This window comes from Amyelois transitella, chromosome 26 (genome assembly GCF_032362555.1).
Source record: "Amyelois transitella isolate CPQ chromosome 26, ilAmyTran1.1, whole genome shotgun sequence".
Lineage (NCBI taxonomy): Eukaryota > Metazoa > Arthropoda > Insecta > Lepidoptera > Pyralidae > Amyelois > Amyelois transitella.
The window spans coordinates 1,362,501-1,381,763 of record NC_083529.1 but is presented as its reverse complement, the minus strand read 5'-3'; the positions used below and the strand labels follow the sequence as shown (position 1 = coordinate 1,381,763).

General features: G+C 36.5%; 1 protein-coding gene across 1 annotated transcript; it reads right to left on the bottom strand.

Moving 5' to 3' along the window:
• Positions 1-1,320: 1,320 nt before the first annotated feature.
• LOC106136015 (juvenile hormone epoxide hydrolase) lies at positions 1,321-16,540 on the bottom strand. Its single transcript, XM_013336444.2, has 8 exons — positions 16,387-16,540; positions 7,551-7,735; positions 6,954-7,181; positions 6,364-6,528; positions 5,398-5,583; positions 3,701-3,863; positions 2,627-2,861; positions 1,321-1,592 (listed from the first exon to the last, which is right to left on the bottom strand). The coding sequence occupies exons 2-8, from the start codon at positions 7,731-7,733 to the stop codon at positions 1,364-1,366; spliced, it is 1,389 nt and encodes a 462-aa protein (XP_013191898.2). The 5' UTR covers positions 7,734-7,735; positions 16,387-16,540; the 3' UTR covers positions 1,321-1,363.
• Between the last annotated feature and the right edge of the window lie 2,723 nt (positions 16,541-19,263).

Below are 19,263 nucleotides of genomic sequence, written 5' to 3'. Positions count from 1 at the left end.
TTTAATATTTACTTAGTATAAGAGGTCGCCACCCCAAATTGGCTATTGAACAAATAATTCGAATTAATCTGCTCCAATGTGATAAGGTTAATCCAATATTAGTATGTGAGTGAGACTAGGCACGCGCCGCGACGTCGCTCGCTGTCTAATTCATTTGCATTTAGGGTAAACAATATTGTAGGGAACAGTGTTGGTAGAGTGGGAAGACTTGAAAAGGGAAAGTTACTTTTTTAAAATTTATATATGGCTACTACAAGTCACACACTTTTACTTCTACTACAATTATGCAAAAATTTCAAATAATGTTTCACTCTTTTTTTTTATTTTGTCATTGTAAAGAATTTAAAAAATAAACTAAAAAAACGTACTTAATTATGGTACACAAAAATATCGTCATGCATGTAACCTGCTAGACATCATTGTACTTTTATTTAATTTATTATCGGGGAATCCCTTCTGTTCCCATGAGATTAATAGCAATAAAATCTATAAGCAAAGCAATAAAATATATACGAATGAGAAACTGTACTGAACTGAAGCTGCTACCAAAAGCTAAACATCGTTGGCATGTTTGGCACAATATATACTTAATAGGTTAATTTCTTTGCTGAGCTAGGTTATGAATGAATCCTCCAGATCAAAAAGTAATAAATAAATAAATGAAATCATCCCACAACTGATAAAATAACTTCAAATATTAATAAATGCCACACTTACCATCCACAATAGTATTAAACCCTCGTCGATCCTAATGTGTTAGAATTAATTTGACAACCAACGCAGCGACACGTGCCTTGTCAAAAACGAGGCGAAGATAGCGCAAAAAATAGGGTGACTTTTACGACGTAGATTTGGCGTGATAATACTTACCAGAGCCACGGTAGTCACCAACTTTTGAGGTAATAGATTTTTTAACCCAGTCTCTGCCCGAATAAAAGTAGGTACCCTTACCCTATGTCCATCTCATAATTCATCGTTTATTTTTTCTACCGGGTAACTCTTCATTTATTTTTACAAAAGTTGTGCTCACATATAATTGGGTTGCATGCTTCAATGTAATTACAAAAATAATCAACTAATTAGACGACAATAATTGAAGTTTAGTTTATGCTTATCTCTATGCCAGTTTTCATACATGCTAAGTTATACTGTTTCTTAGCGGGATAAGGCAGAGACTACATCTTTTACATCATTTATAAAAAGCGCTTCAATATTTTTCAAATTTCATAAAAATAGCTTCAATAGATTTTGAGTTTATTGATTACAACAAAAAAAAAAAGATTTTTAATATAAGGTTGAACAAATAAAACGTAGTACTAATTAAAAAGTAAAAAATAAACTTTATTAAAAAAACTTAACCAAATCACAGTTCAGTCTTATTCTTCTTAACGTGAAACTCTCTGAAGGCTTTCACAGCTTTGAACACGTCTTCGGCGAAAATTTGCGGTAGTTCAAAAGCTAGAAAATGGCCGCCGTCGTCCAAAACTGTTGTGTTTAAAAGGTTGGTATACTTCACTTTCAAGAAGCTCGGGGGCTGGTAGAACAGCTCATGCTTAGCCTGGAGCGCCCATGTGGGGACTGGCGTCTTTATCCTGGAAATAAAAATAAGAATTGTTTCAAAAATACGCCGAATGGATTAACTTGTTACTTGTTGTGATGAAGAATTTACATCTAAAGTGTTACATAGATTGCTAACTATGGAATCTGAAAAAAAATATAAAGATACATACATACATACAATCTATTAACCTAACGAGGTAGACAGAGCCAACAGTCTTGAAAAGTCTGATAAGCCAAGTTCAGCTGTTTGGCTTAATGATAGAGTTGAGATTCAAATAGTGACAGGTTGCTTGCCCATCGACTATACCTTTAACGACATCCATGGAAAAGAGTTGAAGTGGTCCTATTCTTTTTTCTATTAGTGCCGAGAACCACACGGCACTGTAAAATGATATTTTCGTGAAAACTACGCTGTTATATGGATGAAGAATTTACTTCGAAATTGTTGCATAGATCCACGGGTTCCAAAAAACTGTAGATCTCAAGTAATACATTTTGGCATCTTAACTTATCCCCGATTGAAATTTTAACTGTTGGTTTTTGGGGTCTGCTCCGCTGATAATAAACAGGATGTGGTAAAAAAATTGAATAAAACTTCAGAGTCAACGGCTTGGGGATTATTGATCAATAATATTTAAGATTATTTTTTACTTCTTCAATCTTTTAGGCTTTCCTCAACCTTCACTATGATGTATAATGATTATTCTAATAGGCTAAAAACTAACGCAGAAAATACCTCATCTACAATCTATACTAATATCATAAAGCTGAAGAGTTTGTTTGTTTGGAACAGGAACTAGTGGTTCGAATTGAAAAATTCTTTTTGCGTCTAATAGACTATTTATCGAGGAAGGCTTTAGGCTATATAACATCACGCTGCAACTTTTAGGAGCAAAGTAATAATGGAAATTAAAAAAAAACGGGGAAAATTATTCATCATTGAGGGCTTCAATGATGCCCTTGATAACTATTTCACGCGAACGAAGTCGCGAGCACAGCTAGTCATATATAAAATAACGTATTCAATAAAACGCAAACTCTTAAGAAATAGATAATGATATCTTACTGTTCCAATTTCATATTCCTCGTTTTATCGCTCATGTTCTCAGCGTAGAACCTCATCGAAGTGGTGATAGACTTCGGCGCCCAGTACAGCATGAGGTTGTCAATCAGTTGGTCTTTGGTGAAGCGGAATTCGAGACCGCCATCGAGCTTCTTCTTGTGGTCCAAACGGGTCCACGTGGAGAACTTCTCGACTATGTAAGCGAGGAGTCCCGCAGGGGAGTCGTTTAGGGCCGTTCCTGAAATGAGAAAAGTCGTTGTCACCAATGAGTCATTGCCCAAGCTAGTTTTAGGTTTCCTATCATTATTTGTAAATTAATCATAATCCCACGTTTAATACAAAAACTATGATAATAGTTCGGTTTTTGTACATATTTGATGCATTAGGTGAAATAGTACTTTACATGTTTCAGTCATTCAATTATACATTAACTAGAGGCCGCCCGCGACTTCGTCCGCATGGAAACCCTATCAATCCCGCGGGAACTCTGGGATAAAAAGTAGCCTATGTGTTATTCTGGGTCTTCAGCTACCTACATACAAAATTTCATGGTAATCGGTTCAGTAGTTTTTGCGTGAAACAGTAACAAACATCCATACATCCATACAAATTTTCGCCTTTATAATAGTAGTAGGATTACTTTAAGAATGTCGTGCGTAACGGAGTTTGTGATATAGTTAAGTATATGCATTTTAACTTCGAAGGTGTTTTGCTTCATACATATCTATCTTTTTAGGTATAAAATTTCTGCGTCCTTCTAATAATTTTTTTTTTCAATTAGTGCCACTCCATCTCTCTCCCATGGATGTCGTAAAAGGCGACTAAGGGGTAGGCTTATATACTTGGGATTCTTCTTTTAGGCGATGGGCTGGCAACTTGTCACTATTTGAATCTCAATTCTATCTTAAAGCAAATTAGCTGAACGTGGCCTATCAGTCTTTTTAAGACTATTGGCTCTGTCTAACCCGCAAGGGATGTAGACGTGATTATATGTATGTATGTAAATTTCTGCCTCCAATTTGTATCATTTACGATTTTGCTTCTTAGGTTTCTACAATATTTGACATGTTAGCTTACCAACAGTATCAGGCTTAGTTGCCTGCAGATGGAAGTACCCAAACTCTTCTAACACGTAAGAAATGAAGTTGGACAGTGGGTACATGCGGTCAGCCAAACTTGGGTCTACCACCAGCGAGGGGAAGATGGAGCCAATGAATAGCTTCAGATAGTTGCAGTTGGTCTGAAAATATAAATACAAACGTATGTGAGTAATGTTCATGTTATTAAAGAGCCGTGTGGTTCCCGGCACCAATACAAAAAAGAATAGGACCACTCCATCTCTTTCCCATGGATGTCGTAAAAAGCGACTAAGGGATAGGCTTATAAACTTGGTATTCTTTTTTAGGCGATGGGTTAGCAACTTGTCACTATTTGAGTCTCAATTCTATCATTAAGCTAAACAGCTGAACGTGGCTATTCAGTCTATTCAAGACTGTTGGCTCTGCTATCTCGCAAGGGATATAGACGTGACCATATGTATGTATGTATTAAAGAGCATAATTAAGTATTTATATCTTTATTCTACTTTTTACTGACTGTTGGCTCTGTCTACCCCGTAAGGGATAAAGACGTGATAACATGTATGCATGTAGGATTACATAAATTACCAAAAAAAAAAAGTATACAAAATAAACTCCATTCATATTCGGAGACTCCTACCAAAGCAAAACCACGGGAAAATGTAAATTATAGTCTAAGAAAAGGCGTTAGACTATCTGAATATTAGTCTACCAAGACAAAATCACTTTCGCATTGATGATATAAATCAAAATTGGAACAAATACATAAGTAATTTACAAACAAAAATAGGTCTCTAATAAAAATATTATTAATATGATACAATAACAAGCGGTCTGTCCCTTGGACTAGGTTTTAAATAATCACTGAGTCGTCACGGAACCAAGTCGTTGACCTGTTCAAATTATACAACAAGATACAGTAGCTCTTTCTCTCTCTATTCTACGTGGTGATAATGTTTCTATTCTTCTCTAGGTAACGGTAAACAAAGTTATTGACGCGTAAATGTGATGAGTTTAAAAACTTATTAGACTAAAAACAGTGTTCAAAGGATTGCTTTTTACAAATGTTTTACGATTTTTAAAACAAATATAGGTATAATAAACAAGCTGTGCCCGCGACTTCGTCGCTTGGAATAGTTATTTTGGGCATCATTGATTGAAGGCCTCAAGGATGAATAATTTTATTTTTTTATTTCTTCGCTCCTAATAGTTGCAGTGTTATGTTATATAGCCTTAAACCCTCCTCGATAAATGGTCTATTCAACACAAAAATAATTTTTCAATTCGAACCAGTTCTAGTACATACATACATATAATCACGCCTATATCCCTTGCGGGGTAGACAGAGCCAACAGTCTTCAAAAGACTGATAGACCACGTTCAGCTTTTTGGCTTGATGATAGAATTGATATTCGAATATATGTTGCTAGCCCATCGCCTAAAAAAAAGAATATTTAGTAAGCCTATCCCTTAGTCGTCTTTTACGTTATATGTATGTACATACATACATACATAAAATCACGCCTCTTTCCCGGAGGGGTTGGCATAGACTACCTCTTTCCACTTGCCACGATCTCTGCATACTTCCTTCTCTTCATCCACATTCATAACTCTCTTCATGCAAGCTCTGCGGTTTCGGTTATATATATATATATATATATATATATATATATGTATGTATGTGAAGCATATTACCTGAACAACAGCCATGTTAGTGTGATGCCCCAACACTTCATTTGGGAACAGAGTAGAAATGGAGGAAGCGATGAGTGCGCCCCAGTCTCCACCCTGGACGTAGAACTTCTTGAAGCCCAGCCTGTGCATCAGGTTGCGGAAGATGACGGCTGTCTGAGGAGCAGCGAGACCTGGGCGGACTGCACCCTGGAAGGAATTAGGATTTGTAAAAGGTGACTCACATTCTGACGGTTCAAGGTATGTTAAGACTTCTCTATAACTTCATTAACTCTTCTTCTTAATAACATCACTTTTATTCTAGTTAGATTGTAAAAGTAATTGAAGCAAAAGGTCTTTAAATTTGGGATTCTTTTAGATGATATTCAATCATATTAATATTTCAATTCCATCACACACATTTCCTCTGTGGCGCGGCGGTAGTACGCTTGTCTGTGACACCGGAGGTTCCGGGTTCGAATCCCGGCCAGGGTATGATGAGAAAATAACTTTTTCTGATTGGCCTGGGTCTTGGATGTTTATCTATATAAGTATATATTACAAAACATAGTATCGTTGAGTTAGTATCTCGTAACACAAGTCTCGAACTTACTTAGAGGCTAACTCAATCAGTGTAATTTGTCCCTTATGTATTTATTTAAAAGCAATTAAAGCGAAAGGTCCATAAATTTGAGATTCTGTAAGGTGATATTTTTTTTAAAGAGCTAAGATTTTTAGTTGGCAAAAATTTCCAAGATTAGGTGTACGAAATGTTATCGTAGGAAGAGATGCGTCGATGGGTACCTGCTTTTTAGGTGATATTTAATCATATTTTCAGTTCTATCATTAAAAGCCGCTGCCTTCGAGTCTTATCCGAGACCGCCTCTGTCCACAATAGATTAAGACGTGACATGTTTCTATATAAAAAAAAGAAAAAAAGAAGAATGCAAAAAAAAAATGCCGGTAAAAGAAGAATTACTTGTTTCTTACATCAGAGAATCCATATCCAGGTAGACTGGGGACAATAACTTCGAACGCGAAGTCGTACCCTGGCCTCTGCTGTGTGAGGAACGGGATGGCTTCGTAGAATTCCCGAACGGAACCTGGCCACCCATGCATCAGCAGAATTGGTACCACTTTGAAGCCCTGGGGCACCTGGAGGCATAAAGATTTATTTGTCAGATTAATGCAACCGTGCCGTGTGGTTCCCGGCATCAATACAAAAAAGAATAGGACCACTCCGTCTCTTTCCCATGGATGTCGTAAAAGGCGACTAAGGGATAGGCTTATAAATTTGGGATTTTTTTTTTTCTTGGCGATGGGCTAGCAACCTGTCACTTCAGGCTTTGACAACCTGACACTATTTGGCTTAATGATACAATTGAGATCCAAATGATCTCAATTGTATCATTAAGCCAAATAGCTGAACGTGGCCATTAAGTCTTTTCAAGACTGTCTACTCCACAAGGGATATAGACGTGACCATATGTATGTATGTATGTATGGAACGTTTTGAAAATGTTAAGGGCTTAGCAATAAAGTGACAATATTACTTATCTCCAATGAGTTTAATAACATACCTGAGGTGTAACCCTAATGAAATGGATATCAAGACCCTGGATATTAGTCTTGAACTGAGGGAACTGGTTCAAGAACTTCTCCCTGGCAGTGAAGTTGTACTTCTCAGCCCAGTACTGAATCCAGGTCTCTATGGTCTTGCTGTTGAAGCCGTATTCGAATCCGATGCCTTCTAGAGGAGGCGTGAAGGGACGGTGATTTTTCAGGCGGCTTTTTAGGTCTTGTATTAACTGAAAAAGAAGTTTTAATTAGCGGAGAAGAATAACTATGGGTAATTAATATTTAACTCCCCAAAAGCGTAAAAGAAGCAAAACTCGTTCTATGAAATCTCTCGAATATGAAAGACAGTGAAGAAATAATACACCTTCCGTTTGCGATTGATGTAACTAAGTTTATTTTGGATGACTGTTCTAAACATTAATTAGTTAAGTGACGTCACGTCACTTAGAGAGAGAGAGATAGAAAAAATATATATTCTTTATTTATTTATAAAAAAATATTCTCAAAAATGAAAATACTACGTAAAAGACAAGTTATGAGGTTACAATGGCGGATTTATCACTAAGCTAGTGTTCTGTTTTATCGGCTGTGATACTTACCGCTTCGTCAAACTTCACGTGGAATGGTCGTATACTGGCATCAGTCCTTCCTTTCAGGTCTTTAGGTCCCCACCACTCATCCAGGTCAAGCTTGGGCACTTGAGGAGCGTCACAGCATTGGAAGACATACCATATACCAGCTCCAATCGCCGCTACGGCCAATACTGTCAATACTCGACCCATGGCTGAGAGAGAATAGAATATAATAGATTTATTATTTTAAAATAGATACCGTGTGGTTCCAGGCACCAATACAAAAAAGAATAGGACTACGCCATCTCTTTCCCATGGATGTCGTAAAAGGCGACTAAAGGATAGGCTTATAAACTTGGGATTCTTCTTTTAGGCGATGGGCTAGCAACCCGTCACTATTTGAAAATCAATTCTATCATTAAGCCAAACAGCTGAACGTGGCCTATCAGTCTTTTTAAGACTGTTGGCTCTGTCTACCCCGTAAGGGATAAAGACGTGATCATATGTATGTATGTAGAATAGATTTATTTTCAAAATTGGATACAAGGTATCACTTATTGACGTCACATCACTTAAATCTCATTATAACTACTACCACTTCCAAAGCGCATGTGTAGAAGAAGCGGCGTTACAAACTACACTGCAGCATTGTCATCGGACGTACGGAGAAGAATAGGTATTTACATAAAATCCATATTCTTGGAGTGTTAGGCAGAGATTACACCTTTCCACTTGCCACGATCTTTGCATACTTCTCTCGCTTCATCCACACATTCAAGAGAAGATTTTTATATACATATATTTTTGATATAACCATTCTTTCTCCTGGTACAAGTACATCCTCAACTCACCTCTCTGGAAAAGAGTCGGGGGTGCGTCTTTTTGACGGTTATTGTCATACATACATACATATGGTCACGTCTATATCCCTTGCGTGGTAGACAGAGCCAACAGTCTTGAAAAGACTGAATGGCCACGTTCAGCTATTTGGCATAATGATAGAATTGAGATTCAAATATTGACAGGTTGCTAGCCCATCGCCTAAAAAAGAATCCCAAGTTTGTAAGCTTATCACTTAGTCGCCTTTTACGACATCCATGGGAAAGAGATGGAGTGGTCCTATTCTATTTTGTATTGGTGCCGGGAACCACACGGCACTTATACGGTTACAGTCATCGTAGATGATTTTTGAGGTCTTAATGATAATTATCTAAATATACTTGGTTACTTAGGTGACTACATTTATGTTGGCAGCGGTGACCGCACACCACGATAAACCCCTGACCTGTTTGCAACTTTAGGAATCTTCCATATTTTGGCAGAATCACAGGTCTCAAAGTTATTTTGTATAGTTGTTGTAAGTGCCGTGTGGTTCCCGGTAGCAATTTATTTATTTATTTATTTACTAATTTATGTACACAGAAAACATCGAGACTGATAAACACAAGAAACAAAATTACAAAGGTTCTGCTTATTTCAAAAGAAATCTCTTCCAGCAGACCCGAGATAGGAGACATGATGGAAAGGGTGACAGGCGTGTACTCCACTCACACAACTAATAATAGACATAAATAAACAAATAAGTACATATACAAAATATAATAAAATACATATATAAATACAAAATAATAAACTTACATAAAATATGTACAATATTTACCAAATTAGCAAGGCTTGGAAAGGTAATAATTTTTAATAATTTTTTTAAATTGGGACAGTAATTTAGAGTCACGTAACTCGGTAAATAATAAAAAGAATAGGATTACTCCATCTCTTTCACGCGGATGTCGTAAAGGGGACTAAGGAATCGGCTTATAAGATTGGGATTCTTCTTTTAAGCGATGGGCTAGCAACCTGTCACCATTCAAAGCTCCATTCTATCATCAAGCCAAGAAAAAGCTGAACGTGGCCTATCAGTTTTTTCAAGACTCTGTCTACCCCGCAAGAGATATAGACGTAAGTATATGTACCTATGTTGAGATGAAACTATACATACATACAAATAATCACGTCTATATCCCTTGCGGGGTAAAGAGAGCCTATCTACAATCTTGAAAAAACTGACAGGCCATTTTGAACTGTACGGCTTAAGGTAGAATTGAGATTTAAATAATGACAAGTTGTTAGCCCATCATCGCCTAAAACTCAAGAGTAATTAGCTTCTTTATAAGAAGAACACATTCTGTATAGAATAAATAAGCAGAACCTACGTAATTTTGTTTCTTGTGTTTATCAGTCTCGATGTTTTCTGTGTACATAAATTAGTAAATAAATAAATAACACATACAATTTACATTCGAACGGAGTCACGGGCGGATGTTAATAACCTAACTGTAAAATTGAGCAATCGCGTCTTGCGCCTGTGACATTGACCGCTGTTTAAAATATATTGGTTACTAGAGGCCGCCCGCGACTTCGTCCGCATGGAAAGGAAACCCTATCAATCCCGCGGGAACTCTGGGATAAAAAGTAGCCTATGTGTTATTCTGGGTCTTCAGCTACCTACATACCAAATTTCATGGTAATCGGTTCAGTAGTTTTTGCGTGAAAGAGTAACAAACATCCATACATCCATACAAACTTTCGCCTTTATAATAGTAGTAGGATTAGGTATGTACGAGTATATTGTATCTATATGTTGACTCCAAAGTTGAGTTGAAATCCAACTAATATTATAAATGCGAAAGTTTGTATGTCAGTATGGATGTTTGTTACTCTTTCACGCAAAAACTACTGAACCGATAACGATGAAATTTGCTATGTAGGTAGCTGAAGACCCAGAATAAAATATAGCCTAGAATTGAAATTCAAATAGTGACAGGTTGCTAACCCATCGCCTACAAGAGAAATCACAAGTACATCAGCCTATCCCTTAGCCGCCTTTTACGACCATAGTAAAAATATGGAGTGGTTCTATTCTTAAATGTCGGAAACTACACGGCAACCTTATGTATCTTACTTAGTATTCCAGACTTTAGCTTACGTGTAGATCAAAGGTCGCTCGTTATCTAAAAAAATAATCTTATTTGTTTACAATGGCGGCCGATAACAAATATAAAGATACCCGATGCTCATACGATGGGGTAGGTATACTAATAGATAATCTTAATCCTAAACAAACAAACAAACTACATACATACATACGGTCACGTCTATATCCCTTGTGGGGTAGACAAAGCCAACAGTCTTGAAAAGACTGAATGGCCACGTTCAGCTATTTGGCTTAATGATAGAATTGAGATTCAAATAGTGACAGGTTGCTAGCCCATCGCCTAAAAAAAGAATCCCAAGTTTGTAAGTCTATCCCTTAGTATAAGTTATCTAGTGGGCCTATTCTTTTTTGTACTGGTGCAAACAAACAAACTCTTTAGCTTTATAATATTAGTATAGATTACTAGCTGTCCCGTTGAAAACGTTGTTTTGCTATATAAATAATTTTTAAGTAATTTCTAGTTAAAAAATGTTAAGGGTTAACCCTTATCACTAAGGGGTATGAAAAATGGATGTTGGCCGATTCTCAGACCTACTCAATATGCTGACTATCCCATAGTAATTCATTAGAAAAGTAGATATTGAGTTGTTCTATTCTTAAGTGCGGGAAATCACACGGCGATGACAATGTTTTCTGTATATTCATAAAGTTTATATACCTAGGTATGACTACGAGGTAGTCATATTATATAAATGTCAGTCATGTCATGACAAGTACAATTGTAAATAAATACATTCCTACAAACACAGACGTCCTTGCGAGGTAGACAGAGCCAACAGTCTTGAACGACTGATGATAAGCCACGTTCAGCTGTTCGGCTTCATGATAGAATTTAGATTCAAATAGTGACAGTATTAAGCATATCCATCGCCACAAAGAACAATCCCAAGGTTATAAGCCTATCCCTTAGTCGCCTTTTACGACATCCATGGGAAAGATTAATTATGCATGTGTAGAAGAAGATTTCAAAAGGCGCAACTTTAGAGGTGTGGATTTAACCTGGATCCAGGTGAAAGAATAAGTTAATAGGAGATTTGTAACTGTGTAAAATATAAGCCATTCCAATTACAAAGATCCAAGATGGCGGGTTAGGTTCAGAATAGTCGTTCTTGCATCAAATTATCATTGCTTACGGGTTTGTATGCAATTAACTAATAACAGTTAAGCATAAAACAGACAGTTACTGCGCTAACGTAGAATTTATGAATTCATAATAAGTTACATACTTACATATGGTCACGTCTATATCCCTTGCGGGGTAGACAGAGCCAACAGTCTTGAAAAAACTGAATGGCCACGTTCAGCTATTTGGCTTAATGATAGAATTGAGATTCAGTTAATGACAGGTTGCTAGCCCATCGCCTAAAAAAAGAATCCCAAGTTTGTAAGTAAAGGGATAGGCCCTTAGTCGTCTTCATCGATATCCATGGGAAAGAGATGGAGTGGCCCTATTTTTTTTTGTACTGGTGCCGGGAACCACACGGCACCATAATAAGTTATTTTTCAAAAATTCTTTAAATGCTACTTGTAAATCTGACTAGTAGATAATATCGAAATATTCTTTCGTAGCAATTGCTTATTCTTCCTCCTGGCTTTAGTCCCGGTTGCATCCTCACCACTCTGGAGAGGAGCCCGGGGTATGCCTTTGACCATGGATCGTGGATTGGGTGGGTCACGTTTTTACACGAAGCGACTACCGTCTGACCTCCGCAACCTATGCAGGGGTACCTAACCCGTTTTGGATCGATCATGGTTACACATCCAGTTGCCTGAATGTGCAGGTTTCCTCACGATGTTTTCCTCTGTCAGCATCGGATAGTATTCAAACTTACGTTGTTATAAAAAATCTGTTCCTTTGCCATGAAATTCTTTCAGAGGTTTCGTCTTTGCTTTGATAAATAGGTTTTCTTTTTATTTTGAAATACTTATATTAAAACCCCTCAAAATCTAGATCATCAAAAATACCGCCGGTAGAAGTGACCAAAATTTCACTTTTTATAAGAAACCAAAGAATGTAAATTATTACAAATGCTGTACTTACCTATTTAATTGAATCTTGAGCTTTGAAGCCAACAACAAAAAAAAAATGTAATATTTAACACATTAAGAGGCTGTTGATATGTCAATAACCCCAAAATAATTTAAAGACTGTTGGCTCTGTCTACCCCGCAAGGTATAGGCGTGATTATGTGTATGTATTTTCCAAATAAAAAATAAAAATTGTATTTGTCTCGATGAAAGTCCCATCCCACAGTTTGAAGCCATTGAAATGATAGAAAAATAATTAATAATAAATATAGGTAGGTATCTATGCTAATATTATAAAGCTGAAGAGTTTGTTTGTTTGTTGTTTGAATCTCAGGAACTACTGGTTCGAATTGAAAAATTCTTTTTGCGTTGAATATACCATTTATCAAGGAAGGCTTAATTACATTTTTTAGGCTTTAGGCTATATAACATCACGCTGCAACTATAAGGAGCAAAGACATAATGGAAAATGGGAAAAACATTTTTTTTTTCACATTTCCCATTATGGGAAACATTCACGGGGAAAATTATTCATCCTTGAGGGCTTCAATGATGCCGAAAATTACTATTCCACACGGACGAAGTCACGGGCACAGCTAGTAATAAATAAATCTGCAAAGAATAACAAAACGTACGTAGGCAGACATTAAACTGTTGACACAGAACAGTAATTACGCAACCCAACCGCGACATGGCAAAATGAACTTTAGTGACCTTCACTAACTGATACAGGAGGCAAGTACACACGCGATCATTGTCAAGGCCTAAAATTATACAGATTTGCAATGTTTGTACGTCGTTCGGTCTTTGTATACCTAATCATCATAAGCTAGACTACATCTATACTTAATATTATAAAGCTGAAGAGTTTGTTTGTTTATTTGAACGCGCTAATCTATGGAACTACTGGTTCGAATTGAAAAATTCTTTTTGCGTTTAATAGACAATTTATCTAGGAAGGCTTTAACATCTCGCTGCAACTATTACGAGCGAAGAAATAATGGAAAATGTGAAAAAAAAAACGGGGAAAATTATTCATCCTTGAGGGCTTCAATGATGCCCAAAATAACTATCCCACGCGGACGAAGTCGCGGACACAGCTAGTAATAGTAGTATAAAATATAGTCAGACTTAGACTATATTATTGACACCAAATAGTTTCGTCACCCACACGCCAAAATGAAATTAACTGACCTTCACTAAATGATGTAGGGGATACACAGGCGATCATTGTCAAACTCACTGGCTCAAACTATATAGAAGTTACTCCAAAACGTTTGGACGTCTGTCTAAGTAGAAACATCAAAAATTGGGCTTAATAGCACCGTGACTCTTTATATTTTTGTTGAATCTTTGGACTTTGAATAGTTCTGTCAACAAGTGGATAAAGACTGGTCTACATAGGTACTACAGGGCAGGAATCTGAAAATCAAGTTCAAAATTCCATGGCTTTGAATTTGTGATCCTTCTCTTGTCCTGATAAAAAGAATTAGGATACCTATAATGAGAATGGACCAATGAAGCTTAGAGAGTTGAAGCAGGAGCGATGATTGGGGCTAGACCGCCACAAAGGAAAGATCTTCCGCCAGGCTAAGAGTTGTCTGGAGAACCTCGGTTCCAGCGATTTGGAGTACGTTCTATGTATGTTACGGCAGACCACCTCAGGCCGACGGGTCACCCTGCTGGCCTACTTACTAAAATAGTCAGTGAAATGTCGTTTCACTAAATTAAATCTAGTTAATTGTCAGAAAAACGGATACCTCCGAGTAAAAATCGTCCAATGTATCTCTCTCCCTCTCTCTACCCAAACGGACACAAGTGGGAGTGGAAGGAAGCCGCCGTGGAAGCGGCCGCCGCGTCAGGAACATGAGCGAGGGCAGCTCACACTCCTGGCAACGAAGCGGTAGCCCCACATAACCCGTCCGGCTTCCCGTAGCCGGACGGGAAGACGAAGGTCTTTCCACACGTAAAAAAAAAGACCACCGCAGCGCTGCCCAAACGACATCAGACGGCACGAAGACTGGATAAGTTGGGCACAAGACTGCCAAGAATAGAAGAAGAGGGAAGAGGCCTATATCCAAGACTGGAGTCTCAAAAGGCCGCCATGATGATGATGATCCGATTAGTAGAAACTTGAAAGTGAGAATCTTCGCTGTGTTACTTGATGGCGTGTAATGTTTTAGAGATGTTGTCACATAGTTCCATATACTATCAGGAATGAAAGATCCATTATCAAAATGAAAATTTAACAAGAAAAGGAAGTAGTTTGTATAGGAGAGGATTGTGTATGAGGAGATTGGGCCAACTAAAAAAGGTTACCCCAGGAGAACTTTACTTAATTATCTAGTTCCTTTATTGTGTGTCGGTTGTCTGGAATAGATCCCTTCATGGGATAAGTCCACCATTGCAAGTGATTTGTTTCTTTTATAACTATGTACTATTTTCTTGTTACTACAATAAAGATATTACAAACAAATAAACAAAGAATATTGGTTATATTGTGAACCAGCTTTAAAACTAATCTTCATCAGACTTTGAACCTTGTCCTTTAAATTTTGATGCAGACAGGTGTAAAATCTAGAGATAAAAATATGTCAGTCTGTTAATGTTTATGTTCGTCAGATACTTACAAGTGGACTTTGATAAAGATAAACATATCATCATCTGTTTAAAACTAATAAGAAAGAAAAGTTGTACTTTAGTCATGCACTTAGTGCCACTCGGGTCAGTCAGTTATATACCGTAATGTAATAAATGAGGTATGTATACTTTTAAAAGTTTCTGCTTATTTATAAACTTTTATAAGGTAGTATTTTATGACGTTACCTTTTTCCACCAACATAATTAAAATCGTAATCTTAATTGTAATGCAATGCAAAATTTAAGTAAGTTTTCATTTTGCAATTAAGTTAAATATTGTTTTTATTTCACTCACTTTGTTATTTAACTCTGTTCTTACAATTATTTTCATAAATGTGAATGATAAGTAAAGACAGGTAATAGTAAGTTTATATTGCTACAACTATCAAATAATATTATTTTGTAAAGAATGTAATAAAGAGTGAGCTTAAATATATTTTTTTTTACTTTTTATTAAGTTATGTTGTTAAATAAATATATCATGACTTTACATGGTAAGATATCTTTATCAACCAAGATTTTAACATACACAATAAAAATAATATTATATACATTAAGAAAGATTCAATGCTGTAGACAATAATATGGGAAATCCAGTCTAGACTAGGATTTTTTTTATTATGTCAGACAAGAACTTAATAATATATCTCCATATCTATCCAAAGAGGGAATGCGGCAAGTTTAATGGGTACTTTTGAGCCGGGTGCAGTCCGGGGTGGTATTTTTGATTAAATGTATTTGTTTGTTTCTATTTTGTATTACCTTGATGTTGACGAAGCTGTTGTGAATATTTTGTAATATTTTGATAAATAAATTACAAAGAACTTAATATATAGAGATTATAAACCTGCGACAAACATCTAAAATGCGTCGCCTTGTTTTCGTTTAGATAGATTAAGTGATAATTTTCCAAAATGGATATTGATCCGTCTATATTATCAACTTGTCATGTAAGAAAAATTTAAGAAATAGTCTCAAAATTCTTCGTGTCAATATTCATTTGTCTCTACAAAATAATCAACAAAATGATATCACCTGTTTCACCTTGAAAACAAAACGCTCGCAATTCGAATGTTAGTATAGAGTCACTATAAAGACCTAAGAACATTTATTGATCGAAGATACGGCATCTAAATTTATTATGAAAATATGTTTGGCAGTCAAAAAAAAAAAGAAAAACCGGTAAAAACCGGTAAATCTTACCTCAGACAGAAACACGTTCCAACACTGGCCCACTCGCCGGTAAACTGCGTGTTGACCGTAAGTTGTGTTATCGTGCGTGTATGCAGTTATCTTAGTCCAAGAGTCGTAAGACAAATGATTCTTATTTTGTTTTTGTGGTAGAATTGTTTTTATTTTCTCACCTACTCAGCTAGATAGATTTTTTTCTTACATACTCAGATAGCTCAGGTTCAGGAATACTGGATGTCAAGATGTTTTCTGCTTAGGTGCAACAGTTTTTACACCAACGTTTTCACCATTTAATTTGGTTTAACATGTGGCGCCATCTCTACGCCACTCGTCACAACATCCAATCTCACAACAACTGTCAATCATCTCGAAGAAATTGACGCGCTCAACCAATAGCAGCGAAGAACCCAAATCGCGATTTCAGAGATTTCATGGATTGGAGCTATATATACAACCTCCGACACAACATCGTTGGAGCCGCGGTTCCCCAGGCATAACACCTAGCCTGGCGGAAGATCTTCCCTTTGGTGGCGGTCGAGCCGAATCATCGCTCCCGCTACAAACATATAATCACGTCTATATCACTTGTGGTGTAGACAGATACAACAGTCTTGAAAAAACTGATAGGCCACATTCAGCTGTTTGGCTTAATGATAGAATTGAGATTCAAATAGTGACAAGTTGCTAGGTCATCGCCAAAAGAATCCCCAGTTTATTACCTATCCCTTAGTCGCCTTTGACGATATCCATGGGAACGAGATGGAGTGGTCCTGTTCTTTTTTTTTATTTATGCCGGGGACCACACGGTATTTTTTTTCTTGGGTGTACCTATAATTAGTTTGCATATATAAGTGTGACCAATACATCTGTTTCCTATGGATGTCGTACAAGGCGAGTAAGGGAATAGACTCATTAACTTTTAAGCATTTGCAATGATCCAATATGGCTTCACCTACACAGGTTTTTCAACTATTATCATTAAAAAATAATAAATATCTTGTTGGTTCTCGCAAAAAGTAATATTAAAAAAAACTCCAAGCTTTAAATACATTTTACAAACTCTGGACTATATGGTACAGACGTTATGCTCAGATTATGCCCGTTACAGTTATGACACAAGATTCAGTTTACATGTTTTCTATTGTAATGATCAGTCATAACTGCTGCCGTGTGGAAGCACAAATGATAGTATGTTTTCTTGGATATAAAAATATAGTTACATATAACTCAATAGAATAGAATAGATTTATTTTCAAAATTGGATACAAGGTATCACTTATTGACGTCACATCACTTAAATCTAATTATAACTACTACCGCTTCCAAAGAGCATGTGTAGAAGAAGCGGCGGAACAAACTACACTGCAGCATTTTCATCGGACGTCAATTTACAAATATAGATCTCTTAAATAATAGTCGGAAAACTCAGGGCTTTTCGTACTTAATCTGCATAACATTTTATATCGTACATATACACACTCCGGGATTAAAAGTACCCTATGTGTTATTCTGGGTCTTCAGCTATCTACATACCAAATTTCATCGTAATCGGTTCAGTAGTTTTTGCGTGAAAGAGTAACACACATCCATACTGACATTCTCACAAACTTTCACATTTATAATATTAGTAGGATTATACACATATCACATTTTTGTTCCTTATTGCGTATAGGGTCAAAATTAAAAATATGGAGTGATTATATTCTAAAATGCCGAAAATCACACGGCTCCTGGACTAGTACATTAAACTCACAGAATAATCTTGTCTTGATGCCGACATCAATAACAGAGTTTTCGTCGTGGTGACCAAAATAGTTCCAGTTCGTTTTTTTCCACAGATAAACAGACGCTGGTCTGGTAGAAAGAAAGAATATTGTGTGCCAGCTGCTTCCTTCCCATGCAGATTGTAAAAGCCTATCAAGGGAAAGGCCTATATTTTGGGCTTCTTCCTTTAGGCGATGGGCTAGCAACCTGTCACTATTTGGATTTGAGATCCAATCATTCAATGAGGTCCGTATATCATGAGACTCTTGGCCCTGTCTGCTTCGTAAGGAATAAAGATGATTTATATTGAAGAGATCGTCCATTGAAGATTTTCTTGCACTCCAGTTATTTAGGGGGTTTGGAGGGTTTAAATATGTATGCCCATGTACCGAAACGCAAGAAAGTTATTAAACTTTTAAGGTTTAGTTTACTGTCTATCTCAGGGATACAGACGTGATAAATTTATGTGTTTGTTAGATATACCTTGCTGTGACCGCGACTTCGTCCGCGTGGAATAGTTATTTAGGGCATCATTGAAGCCCTCAAGGATGAATAATTTATATTTATATATTTACTAGCGGACCCGACAGACTTCGTTTTGTCAAAAAGATATGTAATATGACAGTTTTTTGTTCCTATCTATTTTACTATCGGGGCAAAAATTCTTTCTGTGCTCCAACGCACACTGCTTTGATGTTAGAAACACACCCACATTGCTTAGAGTGAACTTTATATATTAACAATAAAGCTCAAATTGACTGTACGTATTAGTTAGAAAACGTTTGTATGGGATAAAGAAAAGGACTGGTTTTAAGGTTTTTCAGGCAATTATTTGGTATTTTTTCGCCATAACCATCCTTGAGCTTTGACGAATATTAAAAAGATCTTGGCCGACTTGGTCCAGGCGTTCTTGAGTTATGCGCTTACCAACACATTTAGCGATTCATTTTTATATTATAGTCTAAAGCCTTTTTCGATAAATGGTCTATTCAAAGCAAAAAGATTTTTTTTATTAAACCAGTAGTTATTGAGATTAGCGCGATCAAACACACAAACAATAAAACTCTCCAGCTTTATAATATTAATATAGATTAACATAAACTTTAAAAAAATAAAACTCGTGAA